General features: G+C 40.8%; 1 protein-coding gene across 1 annotated transcript in view; it reads right to left on the minus strand.

Moving 5' to 3' along the window:
- Nucleotides 1-19,278, minus strand: part of ANTXR1 (ANTXR cell adhesion molecule 1) — a 267,298-nt gene that overhangs the window by 34,675 nt on the left and 213,345 nt on the right. The window contains exon 17 of the mRNA XM_040345902.1: nt 3,418-3,498. Within this exon, the coding sequence (XP_040201836.1) occupies nt 3,418-3,498 (81 nt within the window). The remainder of the gene's footprint in view (nt 1-3,417; nt 3,499-19,278) is intronic.

The raw sequence follows: 19,278 nt of genomic DNA on the forward strand, positions 1-19,278 counted from the left end.
CAAGTCCTCTCGAATCACATCGTTAAAAACGACGGCTTTTTGAACGTCAGGAAAAATTATGGTGTGTACGCAGCATGAGATTGCTTACTCAATGGCCTAACCAGTGAAATGTCACTGTATTCATGCTCCCTCACTGGCCAACAAGCATTTTGGCCAGAGAAAGAGTGACCCTGTAGGATCAGATGAGTGCTCTATTAGCTGGCACATTGTTAGCAGGAAAGAGGTCACTAGTGTGACTCTAAAGCAGCATGTATAAGACAGTTTTTGTCTGAACATTCCTTTATTAGTTCTATTCTACTAGCATAGTAGATGTTCTCAGTCGAACAACAAAAGCTAGTATTTAAATACATACTGGAAATTGTAATTGTAATTGAAAAAGTCCGATGGGGCAGACACACGGTCAAAATTTTCGATGGAAAAAGTCAGAAGGAATTTTCTGACCGTGTGTCTGCCCCATCGGACTTTTTCAGTCGGAAATTCCGACGGACTTAGAAAGAGAACATGTTCTCTTTTTTTCCGACGGAAAACAATTCTATCGGAAATTCCGTTTGTCTGTATGGAATTCCAACGGAGGAAAAAACACGCGTGCTCGGAAACAATTTGACGCATGCTTGGAAGCACTGAACTTCATTTTTCTAGGCTCGTCGTAGTGTTGTACGTCTCCACGTTTTTGACGGTCGGAATTTGGTGTGTCCATGTGTATGCAAGAGAGCTTGAGCGGAATTCCGTCGTAAAAACCTGTCGGAGTTTATTCCGGCAGAAAAAACGGTCGTGTGTACGTGGCATTACATTTGTACAAAGTGTACCTGTCATAAAAATGCAACACATACCATTTGGAAATCAACACCAATTTACCCCGTGGGACGCTTGGTTCTTTGAGCCTTCAAAAAAGACACCCTCCCCAACAGGATAGGGCTTGTCCCCTTGCCTCCATTTTTGCTTTTTTTTGTGAAAATGAGAGTTCCTGGCTCCTGAAGCCTCCTGGGATATGCATGTATCTAAGAAGGCTGAGGCTTCTACATGGTGCTGGAGAAGCATGGACACAACACTGGAGGAGGCAGATATGGCGCATTTAATTGGGGGACGGGGGTGTATAATGTTGCATGAAAATGTAATTTCACAGCAGAACTTAAGGTTCTGGCATTCTGCTGCTACAAACTATGCAAAGAAATGTGATGGGTTGGGCAGAGCTAGCTTGTGACATCACTGTGCACGTCGCAGACAGGCAGTGTTAACTGTTACATGCAGTTTTTAAACTGGATATTTGTAGGTACATTTTATCTTAAGAAATACTACTGGTTTGAGATGTTGTGCAGTGGTCTGTTGGGTTGATCTCTCTGAGTGCTGCAAGGAGATCCCTGGTGGGGGCAAGTGAGTGTGGGAGTGTTGAGAAGAGCTACCACCGAGAGTTTTCTTCTATTGCTGTGGAGTCCATGAGGAGTTTGTCTACTGTGCTAACCTCTTATAATCTGAGAAATTAACTATTTAGTAAGGGGACAAGTTTAAATGTGGTGATTCACAGTGGTGGAAGACAGTGAAGACCCATGTTTGCATCGTTTTTATTTGTTATCTTATATTCAGATATTTGGGGCAGCAGCAGCCTCCTGAAGTAGGGATTACAATTTGCAGTACACCAAACACAGGGTCAGTGCTGATCCTGACCTCCCTGGGGCCCTAAGCAAAATGACATGTCACTTTAAAGTTGAGAAGCAGGGGGGGGGGGGGGTTCTGCCGAAAATGACATGTCACATTAAAGTTGTTGAGAAGCGGGGGGCGTTGCCAACAGTGACATGTCACATTAGCGGGGGGGAATTTACATAATTACATCTCACATTAAAGTGAGAACCGGGCGGTGCTGACTTCTTACCTCTTCTCCCATGCAGCCAGCGAGTTGAGAAGCGAGCTGAGGTGCCAAAAATGACTTCTCACCAGGCGGGGCCTCGGGTAATTTGGGGGGCCCTCCGCAGCACTTGCATAGTGAGCCTATAGGGTGGATCGGCCCTGCACAGGGTTATTATCTATTGAGTATATTTTTTTATTCTGCTGCTGCAGTCAGCAATCGAATAAACATACATCTTTGTGAAGGACATGCAAGCATTCCAACATTGGTTTTAAAATCCTAGTTTAAATACAGCGTGTTTCTCAATTTGGGAAATAATTTCAGAGTACAATACTTACCTACTTGGGATACCTTTTATTAGACAGTTATGTCACTAAAAGCTCTTCATAGACATTATGGAAAATGGTTAGATATGTACCGTAAGCACAATTTGACCATCTTGCAATGTCTTTTACCACAGCTTTACAAATCGCTGACGGTTACTGTGCTGGGTAATCTTAAGGGAACAAACAGCAATCGAAACAAGGTTTTCTAAGGTGTCCAACCAGACGTTTGGCAGCTGTCCACAGACATGAGATCATCTTCCGTTCTTACTGAAAACATTTTTCAAAATCATAGTGATTTTCAGGTTCCAAAGATGTGTTAGTTTGCCTATACATTGATTTTACAGGTAAGGCCCCATGTACACGGGATGTTGCTAAACGTACGTTCAGAGGCAGTTGGACACTTTTTTCAACTGCCCCATTCAATGTTATCCTATTTGACCATGTACACAGTCTTGTTTATTGCCGGTTTTAAGCAGTTGCGTTTAACAGCGTTTCTTTGAAAGAAAATGGGTTCAGACGCAGAAGATTTCCACGCTTCAGAAGCCAAACGCGACTAAACGCAGCTAAACATGGTAACACGCATTTAGCAGCATTTCGTTTATAGACTTTTTTTTTTTAAATGGGCAAAAACTAAAAATACGTTTGTTTTTTTTGTATTGAAACGCTTCTAACCGCAAACGTGGCAAAACGCAGCTAAACACGGCAAAACTGAAGTTTTAAACGTGGGTTACTTTCTGTCAAGTTGAATCATTTAGGAGCAGTTGTAAAAGTGTCCCGTGTACATGGAGCCTAAGGCACCGTGAGTTGATGGGATTTTCCTTTTGGATTTGTAAAATAATATGGCCAAAATATACCAAAGAAGTCATATGCTATAATAAACTATGGATTATTATCACTGTGGGGCCATTTGTGAAAAACACAGGACAGGCATCTTAATTTTTTTTTTAGTAACTAACCAAATGCTAGGTCCAACTTTTCTGCTAAAGGTTAGAAATTGAAACCAAACATTTAAATGGTTATGGGCAATATTACCTTTATCCACTGTGGTAAAATTTCCTTGTAGTTTATTTTGCAATTATTGTTTCTTCAGGGCAGATGAGTATAATGCCAATCACACACGTGGAATTTTTAGACAAAATGTTTAGCTTTTACTGTCAACCCGTTTAAGCAGCGTGTAGAATGTTATACTAAAATAAACTCCATTAGTGCACATTTCCGACACATCTGAATGTTAGCATACAGCAACCTTACCTTATCTCCTGGCAGAGGCCTCATGATGGATACCCGGTTGTAACCTTTCCTCAGAAGGACCCATAAAGCATCCAGCTTACCCTATAAATATTAAAAGAAAACAAGCTGTGATGTCATGTTTGTGCAGTTAACAAGACCAGAATAAATCCAATGAAATTTATCAGAATTACATATGATAAGCCAAGATTAAGCCCATCCAAAAGCAGTTCTAGGGTTTTGGATGAACTTCAGCAGTTTTACTGACTTGCCAAGACCAAGCAATGGTGTCATGTCACATATGACTTCTAGATTCTGCATATGATGACAATGAGTAACCAACAAGAACAACATGGCGCAGTCAGCATAATAACAAAACAGTAGGAGAGAGTAAGGGGAAATCCTATCTTCTCACTAGGACAGGTGTCTCCATTGGAAACTTTCCTCTCTGCCCTTTTTCCATTGATAAACCATTCAGGGGTTCTGAGTGGGAAGACCAACCACAAGTTGTTACTTCCTTTCTGAAAGAGGAAGGACCCTTTAAATAGACTCTAACATGAAGTAAAAAAATGGAAGTATAAAGTGCAGACACCTAGAGCTGCACATTTAACATTTCTGCTAAGCACTGCCCACATACATTCCTATTTGTTCTGTACTATGATGGTCTGTTTCCCTGGCGCATAGAAATTCGCACAGGACAGCAAGGGATGGGCAAGCTTTTGGACTTTCAGGAAGTCCTGAAGGTATGCTTGTCATAATGGCTTGGAGCGTTGCTATCAAAGCAGAAAATTACAGGCCGTTGAGTGTATATTCAGGCATCTTTAGGCAATTTCCACTTGTGCCACAATATTTTTGCGTAGTATCTCTTTAAATAGGAATGACAGTGTGCGCCATGCTGTTTTAAATCAATGCAGTAATGCTTAAACATCCACTTTAAAATGTATTGTTATGATGTATCTGTTCTGCTTTTTAAGCTGCAAGGAGACAGCCAGATAATTAAACATTGGCAACAATTTTATTATTGTTTACTGGAGCCTTGAAATAGACCTTAAACATTACAGAAAATAAATTGCACTAAAGCTTTGGAGGCGTTTTTATAAACACTGGAAAAAACATTGCTTTTCATTTTGCAGCAGACTGCCTTACTGTGCTGAAAATTTTTCTTTAGATTATAAAACTTCGAAATGGAATGTTACAACAATGATAACAATAGGCAAACAGAATGGCTGAAAAAAAAAAAAAAAGCAAAATTAGAGAACAAAATTCCTTTTCCAGCTGTTGTTTTTTCATAATAATGGGTTACGCCTGGATTTGGGTGGTCGGTAAAACTTCTGGCAAAACAGTGGCAGAAGTTCTGACAAAACTGGCAAAGTTATATGCAAAATAAATTCTGCTTAGTTTTTTTGTTGTAATATGGCAAAAATGAGTAAAGCAATTGCCCAGAGGAGCTTTTAAAACAGCCAAAATCGGCAGTGATATTTCCTTTAAAAAAAAAATGTTTCAACAATTTCAAGCAGTAATCTCATAAAGGTTACCCAAGCAATACTGATGTTTTCCTGGAGGGTAATGTACAGTTGTGCTCATAGGTTTACATACCCTGGCAGAATTTATGATTTCTTGGCCATTTTTCAGAGAATATGAATGAAAACACAAAAACTTTTCTTTCAATCATGGTTAGTTTTTGGCTGAAGCCATTTATTATTAATCAACTGTGTTACCTCTTTTTAAATCATAATGACAACAGAAACTACCAAAATAACTCTAATCAAAAGTTTATCCCAGTTCTTAATACCGTGTATTGCCCTCTTTAACATCAATGACAGCTTGAAGTCTTTTGTGTTTATTTGTGGATGAGGCTTGTTATCTTCTCGGGTGGTAAAAAGGGAGAACACAGGAAGCACCACCTAAGTGCAGTATTAAAATTAGCATTTTAATGTCACGGTACATGAGGAGTAATGGTAATAGGTATGAGGTAATGGGAGATCTGTCTCCCCCTCCTCCCTCAGGTTAGGGGGGCCTAGAGCAAACCAGTATTATTTTCCCCTTAGCTTCATCCCTTTGGAGCTCTACCCATAAGGATTCCACCTCCTCCCTAGTACCCTTAGTGATGTCATCCCTCACATTCACTTGTACATTATTCTTGATATATAGGCATATTTAAAAAGGGCCCAAGATACATCCCTGGGAATTACAGACCAGTTAGCCTAAGATCAATAGTAGGTAAGCTCTTGGACGGGAGGATAAAGGACTATATACAAGATTTTAGTAATGAGAACATTATCATTAGCAGTAATCAGCATGGATTCATGAAGAATAATTCTTACCAAACCAATCTATTAACCTTCTATGTGGAGGTGAGTTGCCACCTAGATAAAGGAAGGCCCATAGACATGGTGTATTTGGATTTTGCAAAAGCATTTGAAACTGTTTCCCTTTTACTCTACAAAATAAGGTCTGTTGGCATGGACCACAGGGTGAGTACATGGATTGAAAAATGATTACAAGGGCGAATTCAGAGGGTGGTGATAAATGGGGAGTACTCTAAATGGTCCAATATGGAAAGTGGGGTCCCCCAGTGTATCTGTGCTGGGACCAATCCTGTACATAAATGGCCTAGAGGATAGGGTAAACAGTTCAATCTCTGTATTTGTGGACGATACTAAGCTAAGCAGGGCAATAACTTCTCTGCAGGATGTGGAAACCTTGCAAAAAGATCTAAACAAATTAATGGGGTGGGCAACTACATGGCAAATCAGTTTCAATGTAGAATTGTATTTTTTTTTGGCTCAAATTTGTCTTGCAGGCACACGATCACACAAATGTTGTTGGAAATTCCGAAGGTCAAGAACGCGGTGACGTACAAGACGTACGACGAGCCGATAGGTGTAATCCTAGTCATTTCAGCCTCAAGTTCAATTGTTGTCAAAAGTTTGTAGAATTCACCTCCGTAACATTTCTAAAATTTGCCCCTTTTTAACAAATTAAACCACCAAGCTCCTCATTCATTCCTTCGTTATCTCTCGCCTTGACTATTGCAACTCCAGACTAATCCACCTTACCAACCGGTCAGTGTCTGACAACCCTCTCCTCCAATCCCTACACTGGCTCCCGATCACCCAGCAAATTAAATTCAAAATACTAAACACAACTTACAAAGCCATCCACAACTCTGCCCCGAACTACATCACCAATCTTGTCTCCAAACATATCTCAAATCGTGCTCTCCGTTCTTCTCAAGACCTCCTACTGTCAAGCTCTCTCGTCTCGTCTCTCCTCCCATGCTCGTCTCCAGGATTTCTCTAGAGCCTCTCCCATCCTCTGGAACTCGCTACCTCGACCCGTCCAGCTATCTCCTACTCGTGCTACCTTTAGGCGATCCCTGAAAACTCATCTCTTCAGGGAAGCCTATCACGTCTCCAACTAATCTTTTACCACTTCCATCAGCTCATTCCCCACAGGTACAACCTTTTGTACCACCTACCACACCCCATTAGATTGTAAGCTCTTCTGAGCAGGGCCCTCTTAAGCTGCGTAAACTGTTGGCGCTATATAAATCCTGAATAATAATAATTATAAATTACGGCTAAAGCTTTTCTACAATCTGCATCATGTGATTTGGATCAAGTCACTCTTTGCTACAGCTGCTGAGATTGTGAGCATAAAAATAGTTTACATTCCTAATAAAAGGAATTCAGGTGGGAGACTTTGCAACAGGGGTAGACAATCTGGGGCCCTCCAGCTGTTGCAGAACTACAAGTCCCATCATGCCTCTGGGAGTAATTATAATTGCCAGCCTTCCAATGCCTCATGAGAAATGTAGTTCCACAACAACGGAAGGGCACAGGTTGCCTACCCCTGCTTTACAATTTATTAGGATATGATGAAGGATGTAGAAAGTGGAATAGCACACAGTCTATTGGGGTATAAGGGAAAGTTCAGGTGGTAAAAGAGCTTGCAGTCTATTATCGTATAGTGGGAACTACAGGAGATTAAATTGTTTTGAAACAGAATGAAATAGTAATATAGAAGATTACTTTGAGGTGAAAAAATGTCTTGCCATTTTTCTCATAATATTGGAATATTTGAACAGGGAAGGTGGTCATAATAGTGGTCTGCCTAGGGCCTTGAGTCGCTTTAATCTGGCTCTGCAAAGACTTGTATAGCTCGGTAATCCAAATGTCTCCAGTCTTGGAGTACTTGTAATCAGTGTCCACCTGAGTTGTAGGAGGAGTACTTTATTTCTCCCATGTTTGAGAAGTGGGATCTTTTATTCTGTGAATAGTGTAGGACCCACTGAAAATGGGGTATTTTGACGCAGTAGTGGGCTTAAAGGGGTTAGAAAGGTTCGTCTTTTATTTTCTAAATAGGTTCCTTTAAGCTAGTGCATTGTTGGTTCACTTACCTTTTCCTTCAATTTCCCTTCTAAATGTTTTTTTACTTTGTTTGAATTTCTCACTTCCTGTTTCTCCTCAGTAAGCTTTCCACCATCATCCGAGCGGTGGAAAGTCATTCAGAACAGCTTACTGAGGAAGAACAGGAAGTGAGAAATTCAGACAAAGAAAACAAAGAAAGAAAATATTTAGAAGGGAAATCAAAGGAAAAAGTAAGTGAACCAACAATGCACTAGCTTAAAGTAACCTATTTAGAAAATAAAAAACAAACCTTTACAACCCCTTTAAGCATTGTATGGCCATATGGTGTGACCAAATCCCCATATTTTTGCTTATTTGCTTAATATGTTCAGGTGCTTTAAATAGCCTTGCGGGATTTAAATATAAGTTTGGTATGTGTGCACTATAGCCTTTTGGTCTGTTTGTTGGTCTTATAGCAGCACTATAAACAAAAAGAAGGGGCGCTTAATGAGCTAAACCTTCGTCCAAATGTGTGGAGGGAAATTACTTCCAGTTAAACCCACAGCTGGGACACCCATCTAATCTTCAATTAAGAACTATAATAGCAGCATCATATTTAATATAATATATTGTTAGGGTGTGCCCCCCAAGTATTTGTTTGTCTGTCTTGGAGTATGACCCTTTACCAGTCTATGATGGCTCACTGTGCTGGCTGTCCATTCATTTAAAACATTTTTTATTATATGTCCTTCAGGAACCCTACTCTTAAAACACTGAAAACTGGCACAGATTAATTATTATATAGTATTGTTTTATCTGTAAAGTTGCCACTAGTCTCTACCCCTAAAGCATTGCAACACAAGAAAATATTGCACCTCAAATGACTAACAACAGATTTTAAGAAAATAAAAAGGAATAGAAAATAAAGTCAGCATATAACTTTTCAGGCAATGAAAAAAAGGAAACATAGGGTCACTCTTCAAAAGACGGTCATTGGCCTGATGTCTGCAACAATATGGTTGCAAAACTTTAACATTTCCTATTTATCTCTTCCAGATTTGGTTTCCTTGATGTTTCCACTATATTGGTTAATGTGTAGATAGAAAACAGGTGCGATTCTCAGTGACTAATATAAGGATAAGTTGTTTTTTCTGTGTAATATAAGGATAGGAAAAAAATGACAGTGATGAATTTAACTAATGAGCCTGACCAGCAGCAATCAGTGAGTCACCTAATAACTAGTCTAGCTCAGTACAGTGAGTGAAGTGGTACCGATTCCTGGCAACACAAGGTTTCCCGAGTACCCATCATCTGCATAGACAGAGGGTGTCACAATCACGGAGCCCTGGAGGTAGGATGGGGCCACAGGTCCAACATTTAAACACCTATGACTCAACTCTGGACTGACATACAGTAAGCATTTTTTCTTAGTTGTGTTTACTTTTTGTTAGCAATTTATTTTACCCTACACATTTGTTAATATAAAATATTAAAAGTTCCTGGTTAGTTTTTTTGGTCATTCCCAAAACTGGGCCACTTTTGTGAAGAAGTTTGTAGAATCTCACCAAAATTCACTTATTATAATCTTCCCCTTCTTCCTCCTACACGTCTCTGACATGTCTGAGAAAACGTACAAAAACCATCTACTTAATGCCGCCAAACCGACCCCACGCCCCTCTATTGCACTATGGCTTAAGAAAGTCAAAGAATTGAACACGATGAAAGACCTGCAACTATCTGCTAAAAAAAACATGAGACCTATTCCAAAATCTAGGTCTAGTGGAACATGTTCATATTCTCTGACGAGGGCAAAGCCCTTTTTGGACCCTGTACTCAATAAGATCATTCATTGTGCCTCCCCTCTTCCAGTGATTCTGTCCCTCTCCCTTTTCACTCCCATCTACTCCCCCCTCTTTTTTTTTATCTTTTTCCTCCTCCCCTTGAACCTTACCCTCTCTCCCTTCCCATAGCTCTGCACTTGTTCTATGTCTACACCCTAATGCCCTGTACACACGATTGGTTCGTCTGATGAAAACGGTCCGATGGAGCGCTTTCATCGGACAATCCGATCGTGTGTGGGCCCCATCAGTTTTTTTCCCATCGGTGAAAAAATGTAGAACCTGTTTTAAAATTATCTGATGGTTAAAAAAACGATAGAAAAAAACGATCGTCTGTGGGCAAGTCCATCGGTTAAAAATCTACGCATGCTCAGAATCAATTTGACGCATGCTCAGAAGCATTGGACTTAATTTTTCTCAGCACGTCGTAGTGTTTTACGTCACCGAGTTCTAGACATGTGCACAGCAAAAATGTTCGTTTATTTCTGTTTCGTTTCTCGTGATTCGTAACGAGTCGTAATTTCGTAAGATGTTAGTTATCGTATTCGTACTCTTTAGTATTTTCGTAACACTCTTTTTTCCGTTTCCGTTTTTTTCTGTTAGTTTATTTTTCGTTGAATCGAGTTTAGTATTTTTGTTATATTTTGTATTCTGCCGCGTTCGTATTTTTAAAATGATTTTATTCGTTCCTTCGTTTTTACGCTAGTTTAATTTTCGTTGTTTTGCTATTCGTATTTACATTATATTTTCCATCATGCCGCGTTCGTATTTTCGTAAGAAATATATTTTCGTTGCTTTATGATCATTCGTATTTTCGTGTCTAATTTCCTTTGATTGTAAAAACGTACTTTTGTAGATTTTATTGCATTCGTAATTCTGTTAGAATACATTTTACGTTTATTCGACACACTACTCGTCGTATTTTTGTAATTCGTACTTTACTGTGATTGACTTGACTGTCTTAGTTAGCACACACACCCTGTCTAGAATGAAGTCTGACGTAGAAGAAAACTAAAATATGTCAGATATTACAAATACAAATCTAGAAATTAGATGCACTGCAGTCTAACACAGAAAAAGACACAAGGAGCCAGGAGGTAATGAGAAAGAAGCTCATTGGGGGAAGGAACAAACCTCTTCAGAGGAAAGGGACAGCGCTCAGTGGCTATTGGTCAATGTCCAGAAATATTTCAGTACTAACGAAAGCTAATTTACATTATTTCGTATTTTTGTTGTTTTCATTTCCGTTTTCCGAAGATTCGTAATTTATTTTTCGTTAGTTTTGATTTTCGTTTTTTTATTCTTTGTTCGGCATTTCGGTTGTTTTCTTTTCGGTCTTCGTATATTTGTAAGTGTAAGTTTGCATTTTCGTTCATTTTGTTTTTTGTAATTATTATTTTCGTTGTTTCTATGTTTTCGTTTCTTTCATCTTTCGTATCTTCGTTGTTTTTCATATTCGTTATTTTGAAAATATCGTTATTCGTTATTAATTGCGCTAAACCGTTCGTTCATTCGTATGTTAACGAATCAACTAAAATAACGAAAATTGACAGAAAACGTATTCGTAACTTAAAAAATTGCACATGCCTACCGAGTTCTGACACAAACAGATTTTTAACTGATGGTGTGTAGGCAAGACTGATGAAAGTCAGCTTCATCGGATATCTGATGAAAAAATCCATCGGTCCGTTTTCATCGGATTAACCGATCGTGTGTACGTGGCATAACAGAACCATAAAGAGTAAACCTTTGATGACCTCCGCATTCATACAGTTTAGCAGGTTTTACACCAGACAGCGACATTGTTATTGGATACTACTGTTCAACCTTTTTTCTTTTGCACTTTGCAGGTCAAGCACTTATTGATATATCTGTCCGCTATGGAATGGTGTTTTATTATTATGGATATGTCTGCCCCGACTATATTTTGTCATATGAATGCTGGATACTTTAAATAAAAAATTTGCAACAAAAACATGGCAGGTTAATACTTACCAACAGTGTTTAGTAAGTGGGAAATCTCATAAAAAAAGCTGCTTTTATAGTCTGAAACTGACTGAAGCGTGTTCAGGCGTGTTTATTAGTTTTAACAGTGAGGGCCTCCAGGCCTACAGGAACTGTTGTGCTTATTGAATATTGTTATACAGGATTTATATAGCACCAACAGTTACAATACAATTCAATATAGGTGGGTGCAGACACCCACCTATATTGAATTGTATTGTAACTGTTGGTGCTATATAAATGAGAGCTTACAATCTAAAGGAAGAGGCAAAGAATACAAAGAATACAAGAGTTAATAACTGTGGAGGGATGAGTAATGGCAAAAGTAACATTGCAGTTGTTGGGTTGAGGTATTATAGTGTTTTCTAAAGAGATGAGCTTTTCAAGGATCTCCTGAATGTGGACAGACTGGAAAATAGCTGGATGGTTTGGGGTAGGAAGCTCCAGAGGATCTAGAAAGGTTCCTGGAGAAGGGAGAAGACAAGGGGACTAAAGAGCAGGGGGTCTTAGGAAGGGCAGTTTAGATGATACTTTGAGTTGACGCTGGTGATGAGTTGTGGATGACTCTATATGTTCTAGTATAGAATAGAAGGTATAGCACATCTGTAAATTGAACAGCTACAAAGTCAACCAGTGTACAGCGTATCTAAACGCAACAACAAAAATGACAATAGTGCATCTTAAGCTGGGTATACACGTATCAAAATTTAGCTTGTTCAACAGGAACTGGCTAAATCTTAAACTGTTCAACAGAGGGCAATCATTAGACTGACTTCTGTCGATTGATCCTGCTGGAAAACCAGCTTTTAATCTGCCGCATCAGCCAATGGCTTCAATGCTGATCAGTATATTCTGTTAGGCGGCGAAATCCCCGCTGTCAGAATACAATAGTTTATAGGGGGAGATCCCTTCAGCCACATTGTTTTTGTGAAATATTTTTTTTTTCATTTAAACCGGTGGTTAAAATCATAGGGCCAGATTCAAAAAGACTGGCATATTTTTAGGCGGGCGTAGCGCATCTCATATACGCTACGCCGCCGTAACTTAGAGAGGCGAGTACCGTATTCAGAAAGAACTTGTGCCCTAAGTTACGGCGGCGTATCGTAAATTGGCCGGCGTAAGCCCGCCTAATTCAAATTATCAAGGCAGTGGGTGTGTTGTATTACAATGAGCCGTGACCCCATGCAAATTAGGGGCCGAACGAACGGCACATGCACGCGCATGCTCAGAATCACGTCGCAAATACTCCCTAAGATACGTCGGCTCAATGCTTTGTCGATGTGAACGTAACTAATGCCCAGTCCCATTCACGTACGACTTACGCAAACAACGGAAAATACGACGCTGTTCCGACGTTTCCAATGTCCATACCTTAACATGACTTACCCCTGCTTTATGAGGGGTAAACTTACGCCGGACATACGCCTTACGTAAATGGCGTAGCTAAATCTGACGGGCGCAAGTACGTTTCTGAATCAGCGTATCTAGGTCATTTGCATATTCGACACGTAAATCTACGGAAGCGCCCCTAGTGGCCAGCGTAAATATGTACCCAAGATACGACGGCGTAAGAGACTTACGTCGGTCGTATCTTGGCCAAATTCAGGCGTAACTGCCTTTATGAATCAGCGCATAGATACGATGGCGCTCATTTGGACTTACGACGGCGTATCTGGAGATACGCCGTCGTAAGTCCTTTCTGAATCCGGGTCAGAGTGTGTACCCAGCTTTACTAGTGGAAATAAAGGAAAAATAAATGAAGCCACCATATCTAATGACTGGTAAGCTGCAATTGCATTCATTTTTTTTTTGGTTTCAATATGCAATACGTTTTTAAAAACAGATTCAGCAGCGTACAAATAATTAGTATTTCATTCTAAAAATAGCAGTGTTGAATGTGCATTTTAGGTTTCAAGAAAACCTCCTTTCTTATGAAAAAACTCCTATTGCCAATTACTTTCTACATGCTAGACTTGCTCATCCATGTACTTAAAGCGGGGGTTCACCCTATCGACGGGAAAATTTTTTTTTTTTTTTATTTTACCTTAAAATCAGGCATTGTAGCGCGAGCTACAGTATGCCTGTCCCGAATTTTTTACCCCCGTACTCACCTTGTAGTCGTCCATCGAAGATTCCGGGGAATGGGCGTGCCTATGGAGATGGAGGATGATTGACGGCCGGCTCTGGCGCGTCACGCTTCTCCGGAAATAGCCGAAATAGGCTTGGTCTTCACGACGCGTGCGCATAGCCTGTGCGCAGGCGCCGTGAAGAGCCGAGACCTACTCCGGCTGTCTTCGGGGAGAGTGACGTGCCAGGGCCGGCCGTCAATCATCCTCCCTCTCCATAGGCACGCCCATTCCCCGCGGGAGCCGGAATCTACGATGGACGACTACAAGGTGAGTACGGGGTTAAAAAAATCGGGACAGGCATACTGTAGCTCGCGCTACAATGCCTGTCTCGATGGTAAAATGTGTGGGGGGGGGGTGAACTACCGCTTTAAAATATTTGGCTCCTTTCACACATATGTGCACATGCCTTCAGTGGATGGTAATGGAGGAAGCCAATAGCGATTTGTCATCTCTCCTGCACTCGAGCACCTTATCTGCTTTTTCAGTCACCCCAATGTCATGCTTGCATATAGGAATGCTGCAAGACTTCTGACATTCAGAGCCTGTACGGGAGAGCATAGGCTGTAATGTCATCAATAGAGCAATAAAGCCATAACAGCAAAGAAAGCAGTTAATACTTGTTTGTCCTGCTGCAAGCACTGCCAAACGTGGGTGCACAGAAGATATAGGCTTGCTCTAAGATCTTCAGCTGCCCCCCACCCCGCTTTGGATGCCTGGATCCCCACTGCACACTGTGGTTCATCTGCCAGCCTCTACCTCACAACTGTATCCTATAGTAATGTGGGGTCCAGACCAGCAGAGGGAGCTGCAGAATGTAGAAGGGAATGCCAGCATCTGACACTTATGGAAGTATTAAATGCTGAACATTCTCCAGCAAGCATGGATCTTTAAGCAGCTGAGTTTGGCGGCATGAGCAATGGGACGGGAAAGTATTAACTGCTTTCTTTGCAAAGAAGGCTTTGATTCGTTTTTAATAATTTTGCTGTAAAAGACTCCATAAGCCCATGCAGCAGTGCTTATAGCTAAAACAAGTATCCACATACCATACATACAAGTGACCACAGACCTTGACTATTGTTTTTTCCATTCCCCATGCCATCAAAGTAAAGCAAAAAATATATTTATTTCTTTAGACTAAAGTTTTACTTTCATTTGCTGGAACACATTTTAGTATCTCAACCTGTTTGATTAAGCACTGAATACATCCTATGGAATCAGGAAGGGTATGTAGCAAAATATGCTCCTAATTTAGTTACTAACCTATATATATTCAGATAAATGAACTCTTGTGAAATATGAAGATGCCCTTTAATCTACAAGGAGAGTCTGCCAAGCTGTAAACATTTCGATCATTGAAGATTCTTGCTATCAACATTTGCGCTTCCTGTTTCTGAAAAGTTTTGGGACGTTCCTTAACTGCATCTTGGCTCCATAGCCAGGACTGTCCATAACATCTTGTGCTTATGTTTCCAAGGAGGCAAAAACACATTTGAGATTCACATGATCCAAAGTCTGCTGCCAAGCTGCAGTCCAGAGGGGCTGAGCTTAATGTCAACAATGGGAAACATGTGGTTCATATCAAACCAAACCATGCTACAGGTCTGAGGCATCCTTGCCATAGACATTTCATTAAAAACGCCTATAGCATCCAAAATATAGAACCCAATACAAATAACCATGTCTAATTTGAGAATCTGCTAAAATCTGATGTGATTTATTACATGAAGGTAATGGCTATACCTTGGGCCTCTTAAAATATAGACGAAAGATATCCACAACTGCCGGGTTGACGTCCCTGGACGTCCTTTTATGTGCATTCCCCGCGCGCGCCGCTGGGGGCACGCAGCGGGGAAACACTGTGCCCGGCGCATCACTGAGATGCAGATGTGCGTGCCTGGCGGCCACGATGTCCGCCAGGTACCCGCGATCGACGGTGACAGCAGGGACGTGGAGCTCTGTGTCCCTTGTACATAGGGACACAGCATCGGTCACCTCCCCCAGTCAGTCCCCCTCCACACACAGTTAGAACACACCCAGGGAATACATTTAACCCCTTTCTCACCCCCTAGTGTTAACCCCTGCCAGTCACATTTATACAGTAATTAGTGCATTTTTATAGCACTGATTGCTGTATAAATGTGAATTGTTCCTAAATTGTGTCCGATATGTCTGCCGCAATATCGCAGGCCTGACAAAAAAATCGCAGATCGCCGCCATTACTAGTAAAAAAAAAAAACCCCATAAATCTATCCCCTATTTTGTAGGCGCTATAACTTTTGCGCAAACCAATCAATATACGCTTATTGCGATTTTTTTTAACACAAATATGTAGAAGAATACGTATCGGCCTAAACCGAGGTAAAAAAAAATTGGGATATTATTATAACAAAAAGTAAAAAATATTGTGTTTTTTTTCAAAATCTTCTGTCTTTTTTTGTTTATAGCGCAAAAAATAAAAATCGCAGAGAGCAAATACCACCAAAAGAAAGCTCTATTTGCGGGAAAAAAATTATGAAAATATTATTTGGGTACAGTGTTGTCATTCAAAATGCGTCAGGGCTGAAAGCTGAAAATTGGTGTGGGCACGAAGGGGGTTTAAGTACCCAGTAATGAAGTGGTTAAATGTAACAATATGTAAATGGTTAAATGTAACAATAATCAAAACTTATAACACAAAATAGGCTGAAATGTTCTACACTTAATTTTTAAATCAATTTTACTTCTATAGAAAAAAGTTGAACTTCTTAAGCCATGTGGTAGTGACCAAGGTAGAAGGGAGAAGCTGCACATCAAACTAACTTTATTTAATTCAGTACAAAGCCAAGATGTAGCAAACAAGACTAGAAGGCCAGTGGCCAGATCAGCAGAGATACAGCAGCAGGACCCCTAATACTGGCCAATTAATAAACAGTAAAATGACATACAGTCCAGACAAAATGTAAATTCATACTGATCCTACAATGTACAGAGCACAGTGCTTATGTTTTTCATCCTGGTATGGCTGTACAATAAAAGATCATTACACCAATGATGGATTGGCCTATTATTCTGCAGCTACGCCCTCTTTAGGGACAAGTCTAAAATCCTTACTCGTTCTCCGTTTGGGGCTTTGCCAAGCCTAGTCATCCAGGCAGCCATCTACCAGGCCTTCCACGGTTTCCTACGACCTAGTGAATTTGCTGTCAGCAGCTCCGGCAGTAAGACAGTGCTCCAAAACCACCTGACTCGCTTTCCAAACCATTACACCCTTCATCTCACAGTCTGTAAAATGCAACAAACCGGCCCTGGGGTTGACATGAACCTGTTTCAGACTAACAATGCCCGGTGCCCAATGACCGTGCTCGACCAACTACTGTCCCATCTACCCAGCCAATCTGATGTTAGCTCATTGCTACACTTTCTAATCAGCCCCCTGAGTGGAAGACAGTTCATCAAGCATGTCAGGATCCTCCTAAGCAACTTGGGCTTCAACCCCAGTCAGTTCTCTGGACAAATCCCTTTCCGGATTGGAGCAGTCTCAGCTGCCTCCCAATAGGATCGTGGGAGTACAAGACCACGTAATCAAGAAACTAGGCCGATGGAAGTCCACTTATTTTGTCACATACATCCCAAATCCTCAGGAAGAAATGGCACAAGCCTTCACCAAGCTGGCTCTGCTTCAAGTTCTTTATTATTTTTATCGTCGAGAAACGGTACTAAAATATTCCAGCACCCTGTAAATCTATGTAACACTCCTATCCTAATCTAGACATTGCATAGTCACTGGCCTAGCAGTCATGGCATACGAGGCAACAGATACTTGGGAGTCCTTCAGCTATTGGTCTACAATGTTACTAGAATTCACCACTTGGTGTCACCCTTACTAAACGCACAAGCACACTATTACCTTACAGGCTAGTAAACAACAATTGACCAAAACTAGCATTCTACTCCAGAATTATAAACACATGAGTTATGCAAGGAACATAGACTCCTGTTTTTAAAACATTTCACAAAATTGTGCAATGATTTTCATGACAAATGTTTCAAAATTCTTTTTAATCAAAGTAATTTTTCCGGCTCTAATAGATTTCAATGAAGAGACAGCTGAATTGACTCTAGAAAATGTTGTTATAGTGCGTGTGCCTCTAGACAGTTTTGTACAAAGACTAAGAGGTACAAGATGATCTTTGAACACGCACATTACTGGAGGATGTTTTAAAAGCTAATTAATACAAAAAATCATCTTGAAAGCAAGACAACGGAAGTGCACAGCCAAATTATTTAGCCAGTACAGTTGTTAGTTGTTTTGCACAGTAATCTATCACATTCACTAACATTTTGTAACATCTGATGGAAACAATTCTCTGACTCGTAAAATACGTACTAGTTTGGAGTGACCAGGCTTTAGTGATGGACTACAAAGCCTATGTAATTGAATCTCCTGCCACCTCGGCAATTCTAACATTTCTTTCATACATGCAAAAATCGCCATTTCTTTGCCTAAAAATTACTTAGAACATTATATATTTTCTGAAACCAAAGGTCTCCGCCGCTTACCGGACTCGCTGGTATCGCGTCCTCTCCCATGGATGCATGGCTGACGACTGAGGGGAAGATGGCCACTGCTCAGCTCCATAGCATGGGAGGGTGGAAGCAAAGTCAAACGTCACTTCCGCCCATAGCTCTTAAAGAAGACATTTGTTTTTTTTGTTTATTGCATTTTAGTGTAAATATAGGATCTGAGGTCTTTTTTACCTCAGATTTCATATTTAAGAGAGATTACAAGGGATGTTTACATTCCTTGTAATAGAAATAAAAGTGACCCCAATTTTTGTTTTAAAAGACAGTGTAAAAAAAAAAAGTAAAATAAATAATAATAAAAAAAAAATGTTTTAAAGTGTCCCGTCCCAACGAGCTCGCGTGCAGAGGCGAACGCATATGTGAGTTGCACCCGCATTATAAAATGGCGTTCAAACCACACATGAGGTATCGCAGCGATTTTTAGAGCAAGAGCAATACTTATAGCTCTAGACCTCCTCTGTCATTTTGAAGTGTGACATGTTGGGTATCAATTTACTCTGCGTAACATTATCTTTCACAATATAAAAAACAATTGGGTTAACTTTAGAGCCGGTTCACACTTAGGCCTCGTACAGACGGGCAAACATGTACGATGAAAACGGTCCGGCGGCACCATCATACAGAAATCCGCGCGTACACGATACGCGGCGACGAGGCCGCGCCGTCGCCGCGAAGATGACGCGGCGACGTGCGCGGCCCTGGCAGTTTAATGCAGTTTAATGCTTCCACGCATGCGTCGAGGGATGGCGGCCGCTCGGACATGTACGGTAAGTCTGTACAGATGACCAAACATGTCCGACGGACAGGATTCCAGCGGGCATGCTTCTAAACAAGTTTAGAAACATTTGCCCGCTCGAAAAAGGCCCGGCTGGCAAATGTACGCTGGAATCCTGTCCGCTCGGCTGTACAGACGACCGAACATGTCTGCTGAAACTGGTCCGCGGACCAGTTTCAGCAAACATGTTCGGTCGTGTGTACGGGGCCTTAGGCGGCAAGACT

Source organism: Rana temporaria, chromosome 3 (genome assembly GCF_905171775.1).
Source record: "Rana temporaria chromosome 3, aRanTem1.1, whole genome shotgun sequence".
Lineage (NCBI taxonomy): Eukaryota > Metazoa > Chordata > Amphibia > Anura > Ranidae > Rana > Rana temporaria.